Source organism: Sceloporus undulatus, chromosome 7 (genome assembly GCF_019175285.1).
Source record: "Sceloporus undulatus isolate JIND9_A2432 ecotype Alabama chromosome 7, SceUnd_v1.1, whole genome shotgun sequence".
Taxonomy (NCBI): Eukaryota; Metazoa; Chordata; class Lepidosauria; order Squamata; family Phrynosomatidae; genus Sceloporus; species Sceloporus undulatus.
The window spans coordinates 26,970,991-26,989,048 of record NC_056528.1 but is presented as its reverse complement, the minus strand read 5'-3'; the positions used below and the strand labels follow the sequence as shown (position 1 = coordinate 26,989,048).

The following is an 18,058-nucleotide window of genomic DNA, read 5'->3' as shown; positions in this document are numbered from 1 at the left end:
AGTATGACACCCCTTCAAATATTTAAACAGGGCTATCATATCACCTCTTAACCCTTCTCTTCTCCAGACTAAACATAACCTGCTCCCTAAGTCTCTCTTCATAGGGCATGGTTTCCAGACCCTTCACCATTTTGGTCACCCTCACACTCCAGCTTGTCGACGTCCTTTTTGAATTGCAGTGCCCAGAACTGGACACAGTCTTCCAAGTGAGGCCTGACCAAAGCAGAATAGATTGGTTGTGTTACTTCCCTTGATCTAGACACTATACTTCTATGTATGCAGCCTAGGATTGTATTGGCTTTTTTAGCTGCCACATCATACTGTTGACTCGTGTTCAAATTGTGGTCCACTAAGACTCCCAGACCCCTTTCACATTTAGTCTTGTTAAGCCAGGTGTCCCTCATCCTATATGTATGAATCTTTTTTCTTTTCTGCCTTACATTTCTCCCTGTTGAAATTCTGTTCATTCTGTTAGTTTTGGCCCAGCTATCTAATCTATTACAGTCATTTTGAATTCTGATCCTGCCCTGTGAAGTATTAGCTACTCCTCCTAATTTGGTGTCATATATGAGGGAATGTATTTTGCCACCCAAATCATTGATAAAGATGTTGAATAGCACTGGGCCCAGGAGAGAATGCTGTGGCACTCCACAAGTCATTTCTCCCCAAGATGAGGGCAGCCATTGGTGAGCATCCTTTGGGGTCGGTCAGTCAACCAGTTACAAATCCATCTACCAGTAACACAGTCTAGCCCACATTTTACTAGCTTGTTCTTCTGTTATACCCCAAATACTCTGATTTGGATGATGGGAGGAGTTTGAAATGTTCTTTAGATCTATAATTAGATCAGGGCTGAAGCTTAATGCAAGAGATGGGCCTGATGGGTGTTAGTGGTGCCTGGGTCTTTCATTGTTGAACTTTGTCTTGCTCTGAAAAGGAAGCCTTTGCGTCTGCTGAGTAAGATTTCCCTAAAGGCACTCTCTCACCGTATGACGTGCAAGCAGAGCATGCAGCCTTCATAGTGCTGATGTATGGCATTGTTTGACTTATTAAAAGCAGGCACTTAGGTAACTTTAACTGGAGTGGAAGGATTTTTCATACTTCAGTGGCCTTGAATATCCGCCAGCTGAGGCAATGGTAGACGCCTGCTGCACGATAGGCCTTAGAAATTATTTTCACCACTTATTCACTTCTGCCTTCCCTTTATCTATAGAAACAACAACAACAACAACAACAACACATTTGAGCCCTAATAAAGGCCCCCAAGATGATTCACAATGCCCATATATAATCCTAATAGTCTTTCCAAAATGCAAGCACCTCCACCAGCAAAGCTTGTGAACATGGTTAAGATAGCAGGAGAGATATGGTCCCACACATTGGAAAGGTTTGCAGAGTAATATCCTTAGGATATGTATGGGGAATTCTCTTCTTTCTTCTAGGAAATAGGCTGGAAAGTGATTCTCCCTGTCCTTGGTTCTTGGGTCAGGTGCATGTTACAGTATTGGATTGGGAAAAAGTCACTGCACAGGGAACCCAGGGTATATGCAATGGAGGGCAGGGGCAAACCTTTCTAGTAAATCTAGAGCAGTGTTTCCCATCCTTCCTAATGCCGTGACCCTTTAATACAGTTCCTCATGTTGTGGTGACCCAAACCCATGAAATTATTTTCATTGCTACTTCATAACTGTAATTAAATAGGTGGTTTCCAATGGTCTTAGGCGACCCCCATGAAAGGGTCATTCGACCCCCAAAGGGGTCCTGACCCACAGGTTGGGAACCACTGATCTAGAGGAACATGACTTCAGATATTAACTACTCTCCATGGCATGCTGTTGCAACAGCAAACTGCTGCCGCCTGGCTTTAAGATGGATTCATTATGTTTGCTATACCAGTGGCATTTGTAGTTGTTCTGTTGACCACTGCACCATTAAAATTACAATGTAATGTTCTTGTGCGCCTAAGATTCATACACTGTGGGGAGTGATCTTGAAAATTAAGGGGACGTTCTACAAAGGCTGTTTATTTAGCCCATTAGCTAGGAATAGTTTGAACATACTTTTTGTATCAGTTGAACTCTGCACAGGTGTGAAATCTTTTCTCGGTGGTTAAAAAAATGAATTTGCTGGCAAGCAGCACATTACTCCTGAAATCCTTCCCAGGAAGCTATACAATTCCCATGGCTCAGAAAAAATGGAGGGGGGTGTGTTTTGTCAACTTACATTTCCAAGGCTTTTTGTGGATATAGTGTTGGCAAGGGGCTGGAAATAAAATTGTAGCCCAACTGTGACTTTTCTGGATTGGCAAATCGACTTTTTGGCTCTGTAGCATGGAAATATCAAAGACCTACTTTGACAGTCTGGTGGAAGGAATAAAATAAGAACGGTAAAAAACTAACATATTTTAAAGAAGTTAAGATTTAAATAATTCTAAAGTAAGCAATGAAGGCATTGAAATAGTTCAAGATTTTCCATATCTTAGCTCAGTCATTCATCAGAATAGAGACTGCGCTCAAGAAATCAGAAGAAAACTAAGACTTGGAAGGGCAGCTATGAAGGAGCTAGACAAGACTCCAAATTAAAAAAGATATGTCATTGAATGCTAAAGTCAGAAAAGCTGATAGGAAGAGAATCAACTCATCTGAAATGTGTTGCTAGAGAAGAGTTCAATGGGTCTCACAGACTGCTAAAAGTACAAATGGATGAGTGCAAGAGCCAGTGTGGTGGAATGATTTGTGCTTTGGATTACGACTTTTAGAGATCAGGGTTGGTGAAAACCCACTGAATGAACTTGAAAGAGTTCACACACTCAAACTCAAAAACCCTATAAGTTGCCATAAGTTGCAAATGACTTTTGACGGTGCACACAACAACAAGACCAAGAAGAGCAAATCAATCCTGAATTCTCACTGTAAGCCAGGATGAGTAAACTGAGACGGTTGTACTTTGGGCCATATCTTGAGAAGATGTGGCTTACTAGAAAAGGCAATAATGCTTGTTAAGGTAGAAGAAGGTACAGTAGGAGGAAAAGAAAAGATCATGTTTCAGCCTGATAGATTCAGTCAAAGAAGTCATGGTCCTGAGCAAGGTGGTTGGAGATAGCGTGATAGTGTAACTTGGAGGTCTGTAAGTCATACAATCTCCATAAGTCAAAGTTGAATTGATGCCACTTAACAACAAGAAAACATTGTATATTCTTACTGTAATGCCTTTTGAAGGGGTGATGTGATAAGATCGTGATCAGTAATAAGTTTTGCTTTTGTCTTTGTCAAAGAAAATCTTGATATATGTGTTATAAATTATAACTAAGGTAAAGAAGTTCCCCCATTCTGTATTTCTACTGTTTCAATGTACTTGAACATTGCTTCATAATATAACTAATATAAGTAAATGTGGCAAAGAAATTCTCGGTTGATAATGGTTTAGGGTTCTCCATTTAACACTGAAGTTAAAACCCGTATAGAAATCCTATTCAGCGCTACAGCTTTAGCTATCAGAGGGGTGTATCAGTCAAACTTAAAAAGATCTTTGTGTTCTCAGACCAGTATTAACTTGTATTCTCTGAATTGCAGAAAGCTGTTTGTGGGCGGCCTAGACTGGAGCACCACACAAGGTAATCATCTACTGAATTTATTGTGAACCTCTTTCTTAAACACACATAAATCATACTAGAGATTCAGATTTCCTCCGTCTAAAGGAGCTAGGCTGCTGTTTGTACTGTAACAGGACTTCCTCCATGATTGAGCCATATTTTCAGTCCCTTGTAGTTCCGTTGAAAACAGTATGATAAAAAAAAATCCCTCTGAGTGTACTTAACAGTTGTACAAATTTTTTGTTTTTCTGGAAAGCAGGGTATGTTAAGTAGATGGATTATGGCAGGATCCTTGTGATAAGCCTGCTAAAATTTATGGAGAGGAGTTATTGGAAGTTGTAAAGAACCTCTTAGTGAACAAAATGCTGCATTCATTGGCCCCTCAGGGCTTCGCCGCAGAGCCTTCCACGGACCTTAGCCATTTTTTTCTGAAGAGAATTGTGCTCCGACTTTGCATGCTTTTTCTGTCAGATTGTTCTCAACAAAAGCATTTGTGTCTTTCTTTGACAGAAACGCTCCGTAGCTACTTTTCCCAGTATGGGGAAGTTGTCGACTGTGTGATAATGAAAGATAAGACGACAAATCAATCGCGAGGGTTTGGATTTGTCAAATTCAAAGATCCCAACTGTGTAGGGACAGTCCTGGCCAGCAGGCCCCATACATTAGATGGTCGAAATGTAAGTTTGCCTCAGCTGGAGTGTCTGTATGTGGGGTGAAGTGTGAAGGGAGGTGTGCATGTCTATATATTTCTTAAATAACCAAGCTGAATGAAATGTCAATGGGATTAACTGAATAATTATATGATTTTTTAACTAATGGTTTCTTCCAAATGTGTTTGTACTTAATTCTTAAACCTTATTTTAAGGAAAGCACTGAACAATAATCTTATGTGCTCTTTCCTCCCTAATTCTTTGGATGTCTACTTTCAAGATCATAATAATAATGTAGGGATGAAGGGTAAGGTGCCCCACAATTACAATATATGATTCTCTCTTCCTACTTTTTGTCGCTATGCAAGAACATGATTAGATCATGGCAGAGAAAATACTAACTGGCCATTTTTCTCTCTGTTGGGTTTTGTTTGAGAAATAGTTTGGAACTGGTTGATGGCTGCTGCAATTACACATTGAAAGTGTGGCATAAATGGTGCAACTTGCAAATAGGACCAGTATTGTTGTGAGATTACAACTGTTCTTATTAACCTGCCTGCTGGAAAGTATCAGAACATGAGCCTCCAGTTTGCATCCCTGTCTAATCACCCCTGGTGCTTCCTACTTCCCCAAGTGAGAGACCATTTGTGTGCTTAAGACAGTAAACAGCTTGTTTTGAGGCTGAATGTTTTGGTCCTAGGTCTGCTGTGCTGTCTTGAAAGCTGGGGATTTCCCCCCCTATGACACAATATCACTGTATTGATTTGTCTGCATATCTGCCTCAGCTTGATATATTGGCAGCAGACTTGGTGAGCTGTAATCTCAAAAAGTAACTTTTAAGCAGTGTCTCTCTTGGGCAGTAATTCTTCTAGTTGGCTTTTCTAGTTGTCCTACGAGTATCTTAAAACTATTCTTGGGAGGAGGAGGGGGGAGGGAAGCAAAGGGTCTGATAGTACTTGCCAGTGTCTTTGTTAAAAGTCTGGTGCTGGACCAAACCATCTTCTTCAGTTTTTGCCTTTTCTCCAATTTTACCCTCATCCTTATTTGACAGATCGATCCAAAGCCCTGTACCCCTCGTGGAATGCAACCAGAGAGAACACGACCAAAGGAGGGATGGGTAAGAGAGACACTTTGGCATTGCTTTGCACTTTTTCTCCCTTCAGTGATCTTACCAAGCTGCTGGCATTTTCCTCATCCAAATGCTAAGGAGCTTTGTTAACCTTTCTGGAAGCAGGTGGTGAAACTCTACTGTACTGGCAGGAAAAAGAACTCATGGGGCTGAGGCTAACTTGCCAGATGTCACCACTTGCTGAGAATGGCTGTCCATTGTAGGCTGTAGGATTTCCAGACAGTTGTAACGGCAACATTTTTGAGGCTTTCAGCTTGATCCCATTGTGTGCCATGATCTGTCTCTAAGGGAGAGGTGTGTCTGGTTTTGATGTGTACTAGATTGCCCTTAACAAATAACACACTAATGCACTTCTCTGTGAAAACCAAGAATTTGAAAACCACACTCATGCCCAGCAAATCTTTCCTACTTCTGGTTTTACATTAGTGATAAAAGATTGTCAGAAGAATTGCCCAAGATGGGGTGGGAAATAGGCATAACATTACAATGTGAACATCAGTAAGCAAATGTAGAACTCACCAACACCACATCTGGGGAACTTTTCGCCTTTCAGATACTTCTGGATTGCAACTCTCAGCATAATTGATCTGGCTAGGGATGTTGGGAGTTAGAGTCCAACAACATCTGGAGAGCAACATGTGGCTGACCCCAAGCATTAATTCCAAAGCCAATGTAAGATTTAAAAGAACAAACCAACCACTAACTATGCATGTTGGGAGGCATGGAGAATAAAGTCTTGGGGAATAAAGATGTATCCCTTTCTGCATTCCACAGTTTTAGTTGCATTGGCTAGTAAGCTTACCTTTGGGCATTATTATTTTAAGTCCCTGCTTGAAAACCCTAGCAAATACTACATGTCCCTTTTTGTTAATTAAACTGTCTAAGAGTTTCCTATGGAAAAAGCTCCTTTCAGGTTAGGCTACATCCAAAGATTTGAAATGCTGACGGATAAGTCTGCTAAACTTGAGGCGTCCCACAGTTTTATGGAATAATAAAACTTTACTTTTAGATACATTATTTGCCTTCTGTACATTTTCAAGCTATTTTTCTTGTCCTGAGCAGGTCTGTCAGCTACCAACACCTCCCTTTTTTTCCTGCTGCTTCTTTCATGCTTGCAGTCCAGGTTTTGGAACTGTTTCCTCCTCCCCTCCACCCATCTGCACCCCAAAGCCTCCATTTTGGCCAAGTTTTTCCTGGGCTTTTACTGTGACTTTCTGTCTGTCTGTCTTTCTTTTCTTTTTTTAAGTCAGTCTTCATAATATCCTTCCCTTCCTTTCTCACCTTTGTCCTGTGCTTTGTTACTGCCAGCAACACCTAAGCTGGACTGAATGTGGAGGAGGTGGTTAGGTAAAATAATTAGTCCTAACACTTTAAACTATTGGTAGAGTTGGATTAGTGTTCACTTACCCATTTACACTAAATGCTCACAAAATGGTGTGATCAGGTAGCGTCAGATATTCAGTATTTTAAAGTAACAGTATGATGTGTTCTTGGCCTTGTGTGACATTATACGAATTTAACTTATAATAATCTGTCTTCAGTATTATGCACTGAGTGTGACATTTGTAACACATAAGCTCAGCTGGTCAGAAAGACTGACTGCTTCGTTTTTGAATTGTGGGAGTTCCAGCCCCTGACTCTTCCTGGTTTTAATCGAAATCATGACCCCACTTCTGTAGGTTTCTAAAAGCAAAGGCAGAATGGTAAAGATGGGAAGCTTTTACCCCACTGCTCTGTTTCTAGCTTTGCCTTAATGTCTCTTGATTTAATTCACCAAGCTCAGATCTTCCATACATCTCAACTTTGCCTTCCTCTTGGTTCTTCTGCATCTATCCATCTCAGGCTCTGCTTTATCCAACCAAGACCCAAACTGACAAAAGTCAAGCAGAGTGCATGGGTTTGTAGAAGTAGCCTACCTTTGAGTCAGGTAGTGTGATCAGTCTGACATCTTAAATTCAGATTCAAAATTTCCCTGTTGTGCTGAACGTGGGGCACAAATATGTCAATCACTGAATAGATGGCAATCACACAGCATGAAGAAAATATAATTTTTAAAACAAACTTTAATTTCAGTACATCCTTCTGTCCCTTTTGTCTCGGCAGAAAGGATCCAGGAGTGATAACAAATCCAATAAAATTTTTGTTGGTGGGATCCCTCACAACTGTGGCGAGACAGAGCTCAGGGAATACTTCAAGAAGTTCGGAGTGGTGAGTTAATGTGGAGGCACACATATTTTTTTTGAAAAAGAGGGTTCCTTTGCCATCTCCTGTCTTTAAAAAATGTTCACAATATTCTCCCTTATTGCAGTGACATTATATTGTGTCCAGTAGCATATTTTTGTTGTTGTGAGCTTTCAAGTAGTTCCTGACTTATGATGACCCTAAGGTGAATCTTTCCGGGTTTTTTTTTTAATTTTATTTTTTTTATTTATTTTTTTGAAGGGGGGGAGTTTCTTCAGACAGATTTTTCCATTTCCATCCTCTGAGGCTCAGAGAATATGACTTGCCCAGGGTCACCCAGTGGGTTTCATGGCTCAGTGGGGATTCAGACCCTGGTCTCCAAAGTCATAGTCCAGCACTCAAACCACTATGCCACACTTGCTCTCATTGCCTCCCATTTTAATCTTATATCGATGTTCTTGATCATAAAGGCGGGTTACACACCGCCATTTAGTATGCACTCCGCGCATCATAGGGTTAGAAAGGGACGTGCTAGGGTTAGGAAGGTTCTCACCTTCCTAACTGCCCCTCTCCCTAGGATGCGTAGAGTGCGTACTAAATGGCAGCGCCCGTCCACGTGAGCGCTGCCATATTTACATCTTGGACGCACAGCGTCCAGACATGGCACGGCGGAAGTGACACCGCGAGTGCGTGCCTCACGGCGCCACTTCCAGGGGCCAAAAAGGAGCGCCATTTCGGTGCTCCTTTTTAGGTGCGCCGGGAAGCCTCGCGGTCTGGCCGCTGGGGCTTCTCGGTGTAGCTAATGGAGCCGGCGCCAGACCGCCTGCTTTTGGGCAGTTTGTAATGTGCCATTGACTCTTGATTCTAGTGTGTAGTTTTTTCTGGGGTTAAGAGTGTATAACTCACCCAGGATCACCCAGTGGGTTTCCATAGCCAAGTGAGGAATGCTCAAACTACCGCACTGGGTCTCTACCACTGGGTTTTCTTAGCTATATTTCTCCAGAAGAGGTTTGCTATGGCCTTTCTCTGAGGCTGAGCAAGTCACTTGCCCAGGATCATCCAGTGAGTCTCCATGGCTGAGTGGCGAATTCAAACCCTGATCTTCAGAGTTCTAGTCCAACACTCAAACTGGCTCACTGGCTCTTGTTCCTTACTAAGGGCCATGTTATGTATTGTTATCATCATTCACTTTTCAGTGATTCCTCTAAAACAGCAAACAACAATTAAAACCCAACACCAAGAGTGTGAAGCGAAAGATATGGCAGCCTGTACTTGTCACAAGATATTAACAACTTCACCCAGGCATCTTCCCAGGGCTGGCAAATCATAAAAATGTCAGCTGACAGTGAAAGTATCATTTCCATCTGATTTGCATGTATCTCAAGATACATTCACATATCTGTGCACCAGTGCAAATTGTATTCTTGCTGTGTTCAGAAATAGTTTTCATTTTTTGGTTGAACCTGTTTTTCCTTTCCCACTCAGTATTGCAGGTAAGTAGCAAACATTTCCTCATGAATATGCATTGCCTGAAGTGATCCCGTTACACACATGGTCTTTGAAGTTGGTGGAGAACAGCCTTTCCCTTCTACTCTCATCTAGATCATTTGAAGGTCTGGAGACTAGGCTCTGTGAGGAGCGGCTTAGGGAGCTTTGATATGTTTGTGAAAGCGAAGGTTAGGATCTGACATGATAATAATCTTTAAACATCTGAAGGGTTGTCATTGAGGATGGAGCAAGCTTGTTTTCTGCTGCTCCAGAGACTAGGACAGAGAGCAGTGGATTCAAATTAGAGGGGAAAAGATTCCACCTAAATTTTAGGAAGAACTTTCTGACAATAAGAGTTGTTTGACAGTGGAAGACACTGCCTCACAGTGTGCTGGAGTCTCCTTTTTGGAGGCTTTTAAGCAGAGGCTGGATGGCCATCTGTTGGGAGTGCTTTGATTGTGTGTTCCTGCATGGCTTGGGGTTGAATTGGATGGCCCTTGTGGTCTCTTCCAACTCTACAAAATCCTTGGTAGAATCAATACATTTGATTCTACAAAATCCACCATCTCCTGTCATTCGCTTTGCTGACTGGAGTGAGTCCAAAAGAGCCAGCCATCCCTGGATAAGAAAGGTTGGCATACATACAAACAACACATACACTGGTACCCCGGGTTACGAAATTAATTCGTTCCGCCGCCGCTTTCGTAACCCGGGATACTTCGTAAGCCGAATAGCCCATAGGCGCTAATGGGGAAAAAGCCGCGGCTGCGCCGCGGCTCCATTTAAAACAGCGCCGGGGTTTTTTCGTAACCCGAAAAAACCTTCGTAAGCCGAAACAATAAATCCCTATGGGATTTATTCGTATCCCGAAAATTTCGTAACCTGGGTATTTCGTAACCCGGGGGACCAGTGTAATTCTGGATTGGTTTCTGTTCTTTTGTCTCTTTTCCAAACGCCCAATACCACATTTTAAAAAGAAAAGTATTAATAATGCAACCAGGTTTTAGAACAGGAGACTACTAGCAGAAGGACCGGTTTCACTTGGGTTTGAAGCCCCATAGTCTACATATGCATGCAACATTCAGGTACTTCTCTTTTTCTCACTGGTCTCTCCCTCCATATCAGTTCTCCTTCAGCCCTTCCCTCTGCTAATATGTTTTACCATTACCAGGCACCAGGAGTCCCTCTCCTCCAAGAGTTCTGGAGATACTAGGGGTCGTCCAGACAAGCTTTATCAACCTGGCATTGCATAGAAGCTGCTGAATGAATAATCTTCCAGGCCTCTCTTATTAGAAAAGGTCTGGCACCTAGTGGTTGCAGGTGGTACTGAGAACTAAAGACCAATTTTAATTATCATTAATTAATGCATTTAGAAAACAAGTTTTCTTTCCAAAACCTCTCCTAACAGCCATGTGCCATTTTTTACAATGGTTCTCATGAGTCTAACAATGTGCTTTAAAAAAAATTAAGACTTGGGATATCTGTGGGGGTTTGGACTATAATACAATCTGAAAGGAATCCTAGAAAGATTTGTGTTATCATAAGACATTTGCTAAACAGCATCACAGATACATTTGGAGGAAGCAGAGGGATTATTTCATCCCAAACTGGAGAGGCTGCAGTGCAAGTGTTGGCAGCGTGCATGTTTGAAAGGCCACTTCCAGCGCTCCACACTAAAACCATACCCACCTCTTTATAGTGAACCCTGGCTCCTTCTTAGAGAGGCTTTGTGGCTATGTACTGCTTCTGAGGAACCCTCATGGGTGTGGGTTAAGAGAGCCTGTGGGGGATGCAGGAAAGTTCCCATAACAAGAAGACGGTGGAACATTTTCCCCACCAGCTGACTAGAAATCCCCCATCTCTGTTACTAAACTGAATTTTGCTTGGTTTGGTAAATGGACTTAGTTGACTTGAAGTGTGTTCTTAATATGGGACCTGGCTTTTCAATGCTGGCTATGTAAATGTGAACACTTCAGCTACTTTTGCCCGGGTGAAGCAGAAACCTGACACTTCTCTTGGGAGGGAGCAGTTGACAAGGCATAATTGGGTGTGTCCTGAAAGAGAATTCAATTCTGTTAGAAGGCTCCCCATTGGCACTTGGCAACTTGAACCCTACCAGATGTCTTTTCAAATTAGCGCTAAAACATCACTCTGGGTAAATCCATACCGATTCCTTTTCATTATACAAGTTGCCCTCTGGTCCCCAAAATACTCCCTTAGGGGATGGGGAAGACTTGTGGCTATTAGTGCAAATGCTGCCTAAAAGCTTTTCAGTGGAGCTAGTAGCTGTGCTTCCTTCTGGCTGACTCTGACACTTGACTCTGGCTGCACAGACCAAGTATTCCTTATGAATGCTGGGTTTTGCAGGGCAGGGCAAGAAAGGCTCTGAGATCAAGACTGTTCCTGCATAGCAGGGACAGGCAGAGACCCAGGAAAATGGGCTGGCAGACACAGAGCTCTGTAGAAAGGCAAACAAAGGCCTCTCAGACTCAGGTGCACTACCTTCTTGTGCTTGGCTGCATGCCATCTTCAGCTAGTATAGTCTGGGAAGGACTAGGCCTGCTTCCCATTTCTGATTTGAGTTGTAACCTTTGCCATCATAGCCTGGTTCATCTTAGGTCCTGTGGTCAAGCTCCGGAGTCCTGCTGTTAAAAATCTGTAGTGGTAAGGAAATAATCTAGATAACTCAGAATAAGTGGTGTCATTTTTAGAATCACAGGCAGACTCTGATCTTTGGTGCTTAGAGACACTTCTAGGAGACAAATATGACTACTGATTCTGGGGCTGCCAATGCAGCTTTATGTTTCCACAGTCTGAGAATCCTGTGATGGTTCTTCTATTCTGGGAATTGTGGTTTTTGCTCTTTGCTGGGAAATCAACTGGCTCCTCCATCTGTGGCAATTGGGGTGCACTATACAGGCTCTCAAGATGGAAGAGAGGGTACCCAGCAGCCCTGGTTTTTACTAGGAGTTCTCTAAATTGCCCCTTAAACATTTGAGCAGATCAGAAGTGAATAAGAAGTAGATAGTTGAGGGCAGCTGTTATGTCATCTTGTGATGTATCTCCCGTTTCAAACAATTGTGGGCACAGCTGGACAGTGTACCCAGCATTTCATGTTTGTTCCTCTAGTTAAGGCCTCAGTCTTTCCTGCTCCCCTGGCAAGGGTCATCTGCTTTTCTCCCTTTTTGAGAGTTTTTATGCTGCTTCAGCAGAATTGCTGGAGGTGCTGGTGGATTTTTAAAAGGATGTGTGCAGAACATTGTTCTGGGAGAGGAGCTGTTTTGTCTCTTCTCAGTTCTCATTCTCCATTAACCTATTTAAAAGGAGTAAAAACAGGTGGAACAACTCTGCTCCTAGGACAGGGAGATAGGAAGGTGGAAAAGTAATCTCAGTTGAAACTGCTGGGTTTCTGCCAGCCAGTGAGAAAAATAATGTATGCCAGTTTGAGGTTGGCATACATTTCCCTGTGCATGGAAATATCTTGGGATTGGGATAGCAAAGAGGTCTCGCAGTCTGCCCAGGAAATTCTTCATGGCTTGTCCTCTTTGCTTTACTGATAGATCCTCAAGGGTGGACCTCCTTCTCCTGTCTCTAGGTGGGAGACTTAATGCATTCTATGGCCTGTTCAACACCCCACACCTCAAGACCAAAGTGTAGAGAGGGGGATTGTTATTTCTTATACATCACATGTTAGGGAAGATAAGTTGATGTACCAGCGATTGCTGAAGAAAGGCAACTTTCTAGCAACTTCTGCAGCTGCTAGAAAACGGCAGACATTGATAGTTAACCATTTAGTGTCTATGCCTTGTTTTTGGTGCTGTCCTTCTGCTTAGTTAACCTTCATCTGGTAACTGTTAGAAGGATTTTCCCCTTCTCTTTTCCAGGTCACTGAAGTGGTAATGATCTATGACGCAGAGAAACAGCGGCCCCGAGGTAAAGAAGGATCTAGTTTGCCCTTAAAATTTCTTTGTCCTCTTCCTGTATCAGATGGCAAACTTTTACAATCTCAACCTGCCCCCCCCCAAAAAACAACAACAACAACCCCTACATTTCTTTAGTGCAATGCCTCAGGAAGTAACATCACTGAACAAATTATCTTGTGGACGCTTTTCATGCAGTTTCATCTATTGTGTGTTAACTGCTTTTGAAGTCCAGTGTTGCATGTCTCTCTGTTCTTTCCCGCATCTCTTCTTCCCACCCAGAGGTGTTTTTCTTAAGAAAAAATATGACACCTAAGTTAAGCTACTTGCTTCAAATAGAGAAGGGAAAAGGAGCATGAGTGTGTATCTGATCAGTTTAGAGATTTTTCCCTTTCCTTTTGAAAATGGAGATAATAAAATGTGTCTAAAATCTCCTGTTTCAGACTTGCAGTTATCACTAGCTGGAAGAATGAATGTATGCTTTTTGTGCTGTTGTTGGGGTCTCCCTCCCAAAGCCTTCAGTTGAAGTATGTGGCCAAAAGCCATGTGTTGTAAATCACTGCTTGATACATTTTGTGTATGAGAATCTATGCATTCTGCAGCTTATAATGCTGCTTTTATGTGACCGAGCGAGTGTGAGCATGGCTCCCCCCATAACCTGAAGCGCACCTTCTCATCTTTGGCCCTAATTAAAGGCAGCAGTTGTGTTGCTTTACATTTCACATTTTCAGTTGGCTCTTAGAGGCACTATATTTTTAAAATGCCATAAACTTTAAGTTTCAATGAACTGCTTGGTAGCATGTCAGACATGCTGGAAAATAGTTTGCCATCTGGACTTTCCACTCTTCTTTCTTAAATCCATTATTTAAAGCAATATATAAAATTTTCACTTCATATTTATTAAGCTGTTAAGTCTTAGTTTTTGTTTTAATTTAGACATACATCCTAGTGACATATTTAAGTGTTTCATAGTAAAAGTACAGTAAACGTTAAGTTCTTTCTTTTCCCCCTTCCTCTTTTCTCTCTCTGTGAATTGTTTTGTGATTAATATCTCTTTAGATTTCTTCTCTCTAGGTGATAGATTATCACAGAGGTACAGGCCATTTCCACAAACGGAGGAGGGATCGGGCTTTGTCTTTATTGGGATTGTGAACGAAATTTTCCATATTTGGTGTGGGAAGAGCTGGGAGGGGGTGGTTACTTTTTATTTTAATGCCTTAATTCGTTTTGCAACAGCTTTGCACTGTTTCAACAGAAAAATTCACTGACACAGCAAAGAGCAGCATAATTGTGTATGCATGTTTTAGGCTAATAGAGGCAATGAACATCTTGCCTTTATTTGGAACCTTTATCCCACACTCTCAACACTCTGAGCAGATAAACTCTTAACTTATCCTTTGGGCCTGAATAGCACTGAAGCTCCCCCTGTTTCATTTGTCCACTGAGGAATCAGGCCATTCAGAAAACATTTTTTCTCCGGTACAGAAGACTTTCCTTTTTAAAATCCCTTTCCTTAAAGCCTCCCAGCTGAACAACTTGCCACATGCAATCTTGTGTGTTAGATGCAAATATTTCAGTATGTCCTGCCTGATTTGGTCCCAGTTAGGTTCTCAGCTAGAGAAATTCACATTTCTCCACACCAGAGAAACCCATGTTAGCTGTCATTCTACCTCCAGCCCCAATATTGTTGTAGGTGTGGCCATGCTAGTTGCCAAACCTGGGGCCATCGGAACACTAACCCTGTTGGCAATGGTGTGGCATATCTGGCTCAGGTCTCAGCCAACAGGACATGATCCTGAAGACACAGCACAGGGTCACATATTCCAGGAGCAGGTAGTCTTCTACAAGAGTGTGCCTTGGACCACCTACTTCTAATCACCTGTCTCTACTAGCCACAGTTCTTGGAAACAAATTCAGGGGTAGTCATGTTGGCTATGTAGCAAAATACAACATAAAACAATGGTACAGTGGTACCTCGGGTTACGAAATTAATTCGTTCCGCCGCCGCTTTCGTAACCCGAAAAGCCTTCGCAAGCCGAAAACCCATAGGCGCTAATGGGGAAAAGCCGCGATTTCGTGTGAAATAGCGCCGAAAAGCACCAAAAAATTTTTCGTAACCCGAAAAAACGTTCGTAAGCCGGAACAGTTTTTTTGAATGGATTTTTTTCGTAACCCGGAAATTTCGTAAGGCGGCGCATTCGTATCCCGGGGTACCACTGTACCTTTATTGGGTGTCATCCATTGGGCACAAAATACATCATGCAATCTTTTTAACCTTCTCTGGTTTTGTCATCTGTGTAAAGGAGTATCAGTATACGCACAGTACAATCCCCTTTTTGGCCATGTGAGGGTCATGGACAAAGTGCAATACAATACAGGCAATAAAATTGCAAATCCATTAGCAGCAGCAAAGTAACTTCCATTGAAATCCTGGCAAACACTATCCCATGCGAGGCTAACTGTCCCATTCTTAGTCAGAGAACATTGAATTTCTCATTAAGTTTCTGTACTGTCACATCTGGAAAAACCTTAGGGGTTTTATCTAAACCTTTGTATAGATAAAACTTGCCAGTTGTTGTTCAAATACAGTGGTGCCTCGGGATACGAAATGATCAGGTTACGAAATTTCCGGGATACGAAAAAGTTGGATTGGCAAAAACTGTTTCGGGTTACGAAATATTTTTCGGGTTACGAAATTCATTTCGGCGCGAAATTCAAATGCTGCAAAGTGCAGCTATAGGCTTTCCAGTGCTAACGGAAAAGTGTTTCGGGTTACGAAATTTTCGGGTTACGAAAGGAATGGCGGAACGAATTAATTTCGTAACCCGAGGCACCACTGTAAACCTTAGGGGTTTTATCTAAACCTTTGTATAGATAAAACTTGCCAGTTGTTGTTCAAATAAACCACAGAGTTATGTCTCATTCCATTAGCTCCCTCTTCTTAAAGCTTCCCCCATTGCAGCAAAATTTGGTATCTTCAAATCCAGGAAACATATTCAGGGATAGCCATGAAGGGGTTTCCATTACGGTTCCATGTCTTTCACTCAGTGGAACTACAGACATTACACATTCTGGGCTAGTCAAGCCTATTCTGGGTTCTTTCCAAGCCCTAGCACTTTCTTAACTAGATTCTACCAAGTAAGCCCTTGTGAGACTTTTGGGATACTGTGATGAGGGTGTCCTCCTATAGTAAGATGGAGTATCTGGGTTTAGAAGGGACATATATTTGTTGCTGCCTGTGAATTACAACATGCATCTTCTTAAACACTATTTAGCCATCTTCGCATATTTTTTCTGTGAAGTGGGCAATTCACACAGTTCCATCTAAGTTCCATCTAAGTCCCAACTTGTTTTACAGTAGCAATAGGTGAAGAGAGAAAAATGAATGAGCCCATTGAGAATGACTCACTTTACATTCTTAATCCAGAGCCTGTCCACACTTCAGATCCTCTTACATTTTGCTCTTTTTATGCCTTTTGGGTCTCTTTAACTTTGTGCAGACTCTTGGCTTCTGGTTAAAAATCTCTTGGCAACATTAATTCTTCTCTGCCCCCAACCCCCACCCCCAGCTTTCTTCCAGAAGCAGGTAATACTTCTATCACCTCTGAAGGCCTCTCATCTATAATTTCTAAAACTGTTTCTCCAGTTTTCTTCTCTCTGATGCTCCCCAGAGAGAACACAAGGGAAGAGACCACAAGGGCCATCTAATCCAATCTTGTCCTGCAGACCATTTCACCTTCAGGACATCCATTATCCCTTGGGCCTTTGGCTTTCCATCATTTTGCTGCTGTTCTTGTATGAAGATATTTTCCGACTACATCTCAACTTCTACACACACCTGGGTCATTAGGGGCAAGCTGAGAGAAGTTGAGATGCGGCTGTATTTATTAGATATCCATCATTAAATATCCAAAGAGATGCCATATCCATGATGGAGTGAGAATGTTTTCTGCTGCTCTACAGCCAAGAACACAGACCAGTGGCTTCAAATGACAGGAAAAGAGATTCTACTTAAACATTAAGAAGAACTTGACTGTAAGAGCTGCTCAGCAGCAAAACAGACTGCCCTGGTAGACACTCTATCTTTGGAAGTCTTTAAACAGAGTTTGGATGGCCATTTTTTCAGGAGTGCTTTAGTTATGCATTCTTGGAGAAAAACCCTTCCTCCCAGTTTTCTTCTTTTTCTTTAATCTTGAATTAAGAAGAGACCACATTCTTCTATATAGTCCCTTTTTCCCCGTGGCCCCAGTTTAGGTACCGAAGTGTGTAAACTGAGTCATGTGTATGTGCAAATGTCCTTTTTTCCACTTTTGCCCTACAAAGACCTCAAACAGACACATTTTGACAAAACGTCTGCTAATTCTTACAATGCAAGTGTGTCACAGGCTAACATCACCTTCGTTTATACTGCCAGCCTCTTGTGTGTGGACAATGCATTAAAAGTCGCCCTCCTTTATTATTTTGTTTAGTTTAATTTGTTTCTTGCTCATGTTGCTGACAGCAGAATTTTGACCTGCTGCAATCTTGGCCTGTATCTTTGTGTATTTTTAAGTATGAATCCTCTTTACAATAAGGCTCCATGAGCTTACCCAACCATGTTGGTTAAGCTTAGAGAGACACTAACTGTTACAGAGACTGTATCTTTTTTTTTCTGTTGAACGCTTTAGAGCAATAAATGGCTGCTGTCAGCACTAGCTGCAAAGCAAAACGAAACCAAGGGGGAAATCTTGGGTTTCAGGCGGGAAATAGACACCCATCCCCAAATTGCTTTTATCGAAGCATTTCATTTTGAGTTATCATTCAAATCCTTCCAGCTTTGCCAAATTGAATTTTTTATTATAGAACTACATTTTATGATGGAATCAGCAAATAGCGGGCTTGAATAGGCTTTGCCATTGTTGCTTTCCCAGAATGAAACAGTTGTCCTACTCAGGACTGGATTTAATTGTTGGTGCAAGATAGAGAGGTACCTAGAAATGCTATCCCAAAATGTAACCCACTAGTCAAATTTATACCCATGACACTGAGGGGCTATAATTTTTCTTTATCTTAGAAGACCTGATCACTGGCAATCATGCCTAGGTCACCTGAAACCTTT

At 42.0% G+C, this 18,058-nt stretch overlaps 1 protein-coding gene across 4 annotated transcripts in view; it reads left to right on the top strand.

Moving 5' to 3' along the window:
- The window catches only part of DAZAP1 (DAZ associated protein 1), a 47,127-nt gene that overhangs the window by 14,030 nt on the left and 15,039 nt on the right, over nucleotides 1-18,058 (top strand). For 3 of the 4 annotated variants that reach the window (XM_042478243.1, XM_042478244.1, XM_042478246.1), the window contains exons 2-6: nucleotides 3,573-3,613; nucleotides 4,103-4,269; nucleotides 5,294-5,359; nucleotides 7,475-7,579; nucleotides 12,925-12,973. In XM_042478243.1, coding sequence (XP_042334177.1) covers nucleotides 3,573-3,613; nucleotides 4,103-4,269; nucleotides 5,294-5,359; nucleotides 7,475-7,579; nucleotides 12,925-12,973 — 428 coding nt within the window. Of the gene's footprint in view, nucleotides 1-3,572; nucleotides 3,614-4,102; nucleotides 4,270-5,293; nucleotides 5,360-7,474; nucleotides 7,580-12,924; nucleotides 12,974-18,058 lie in introns of those variants that run through there. The other variant, XM_042478247.1, reaches the window with a different exon arrangement.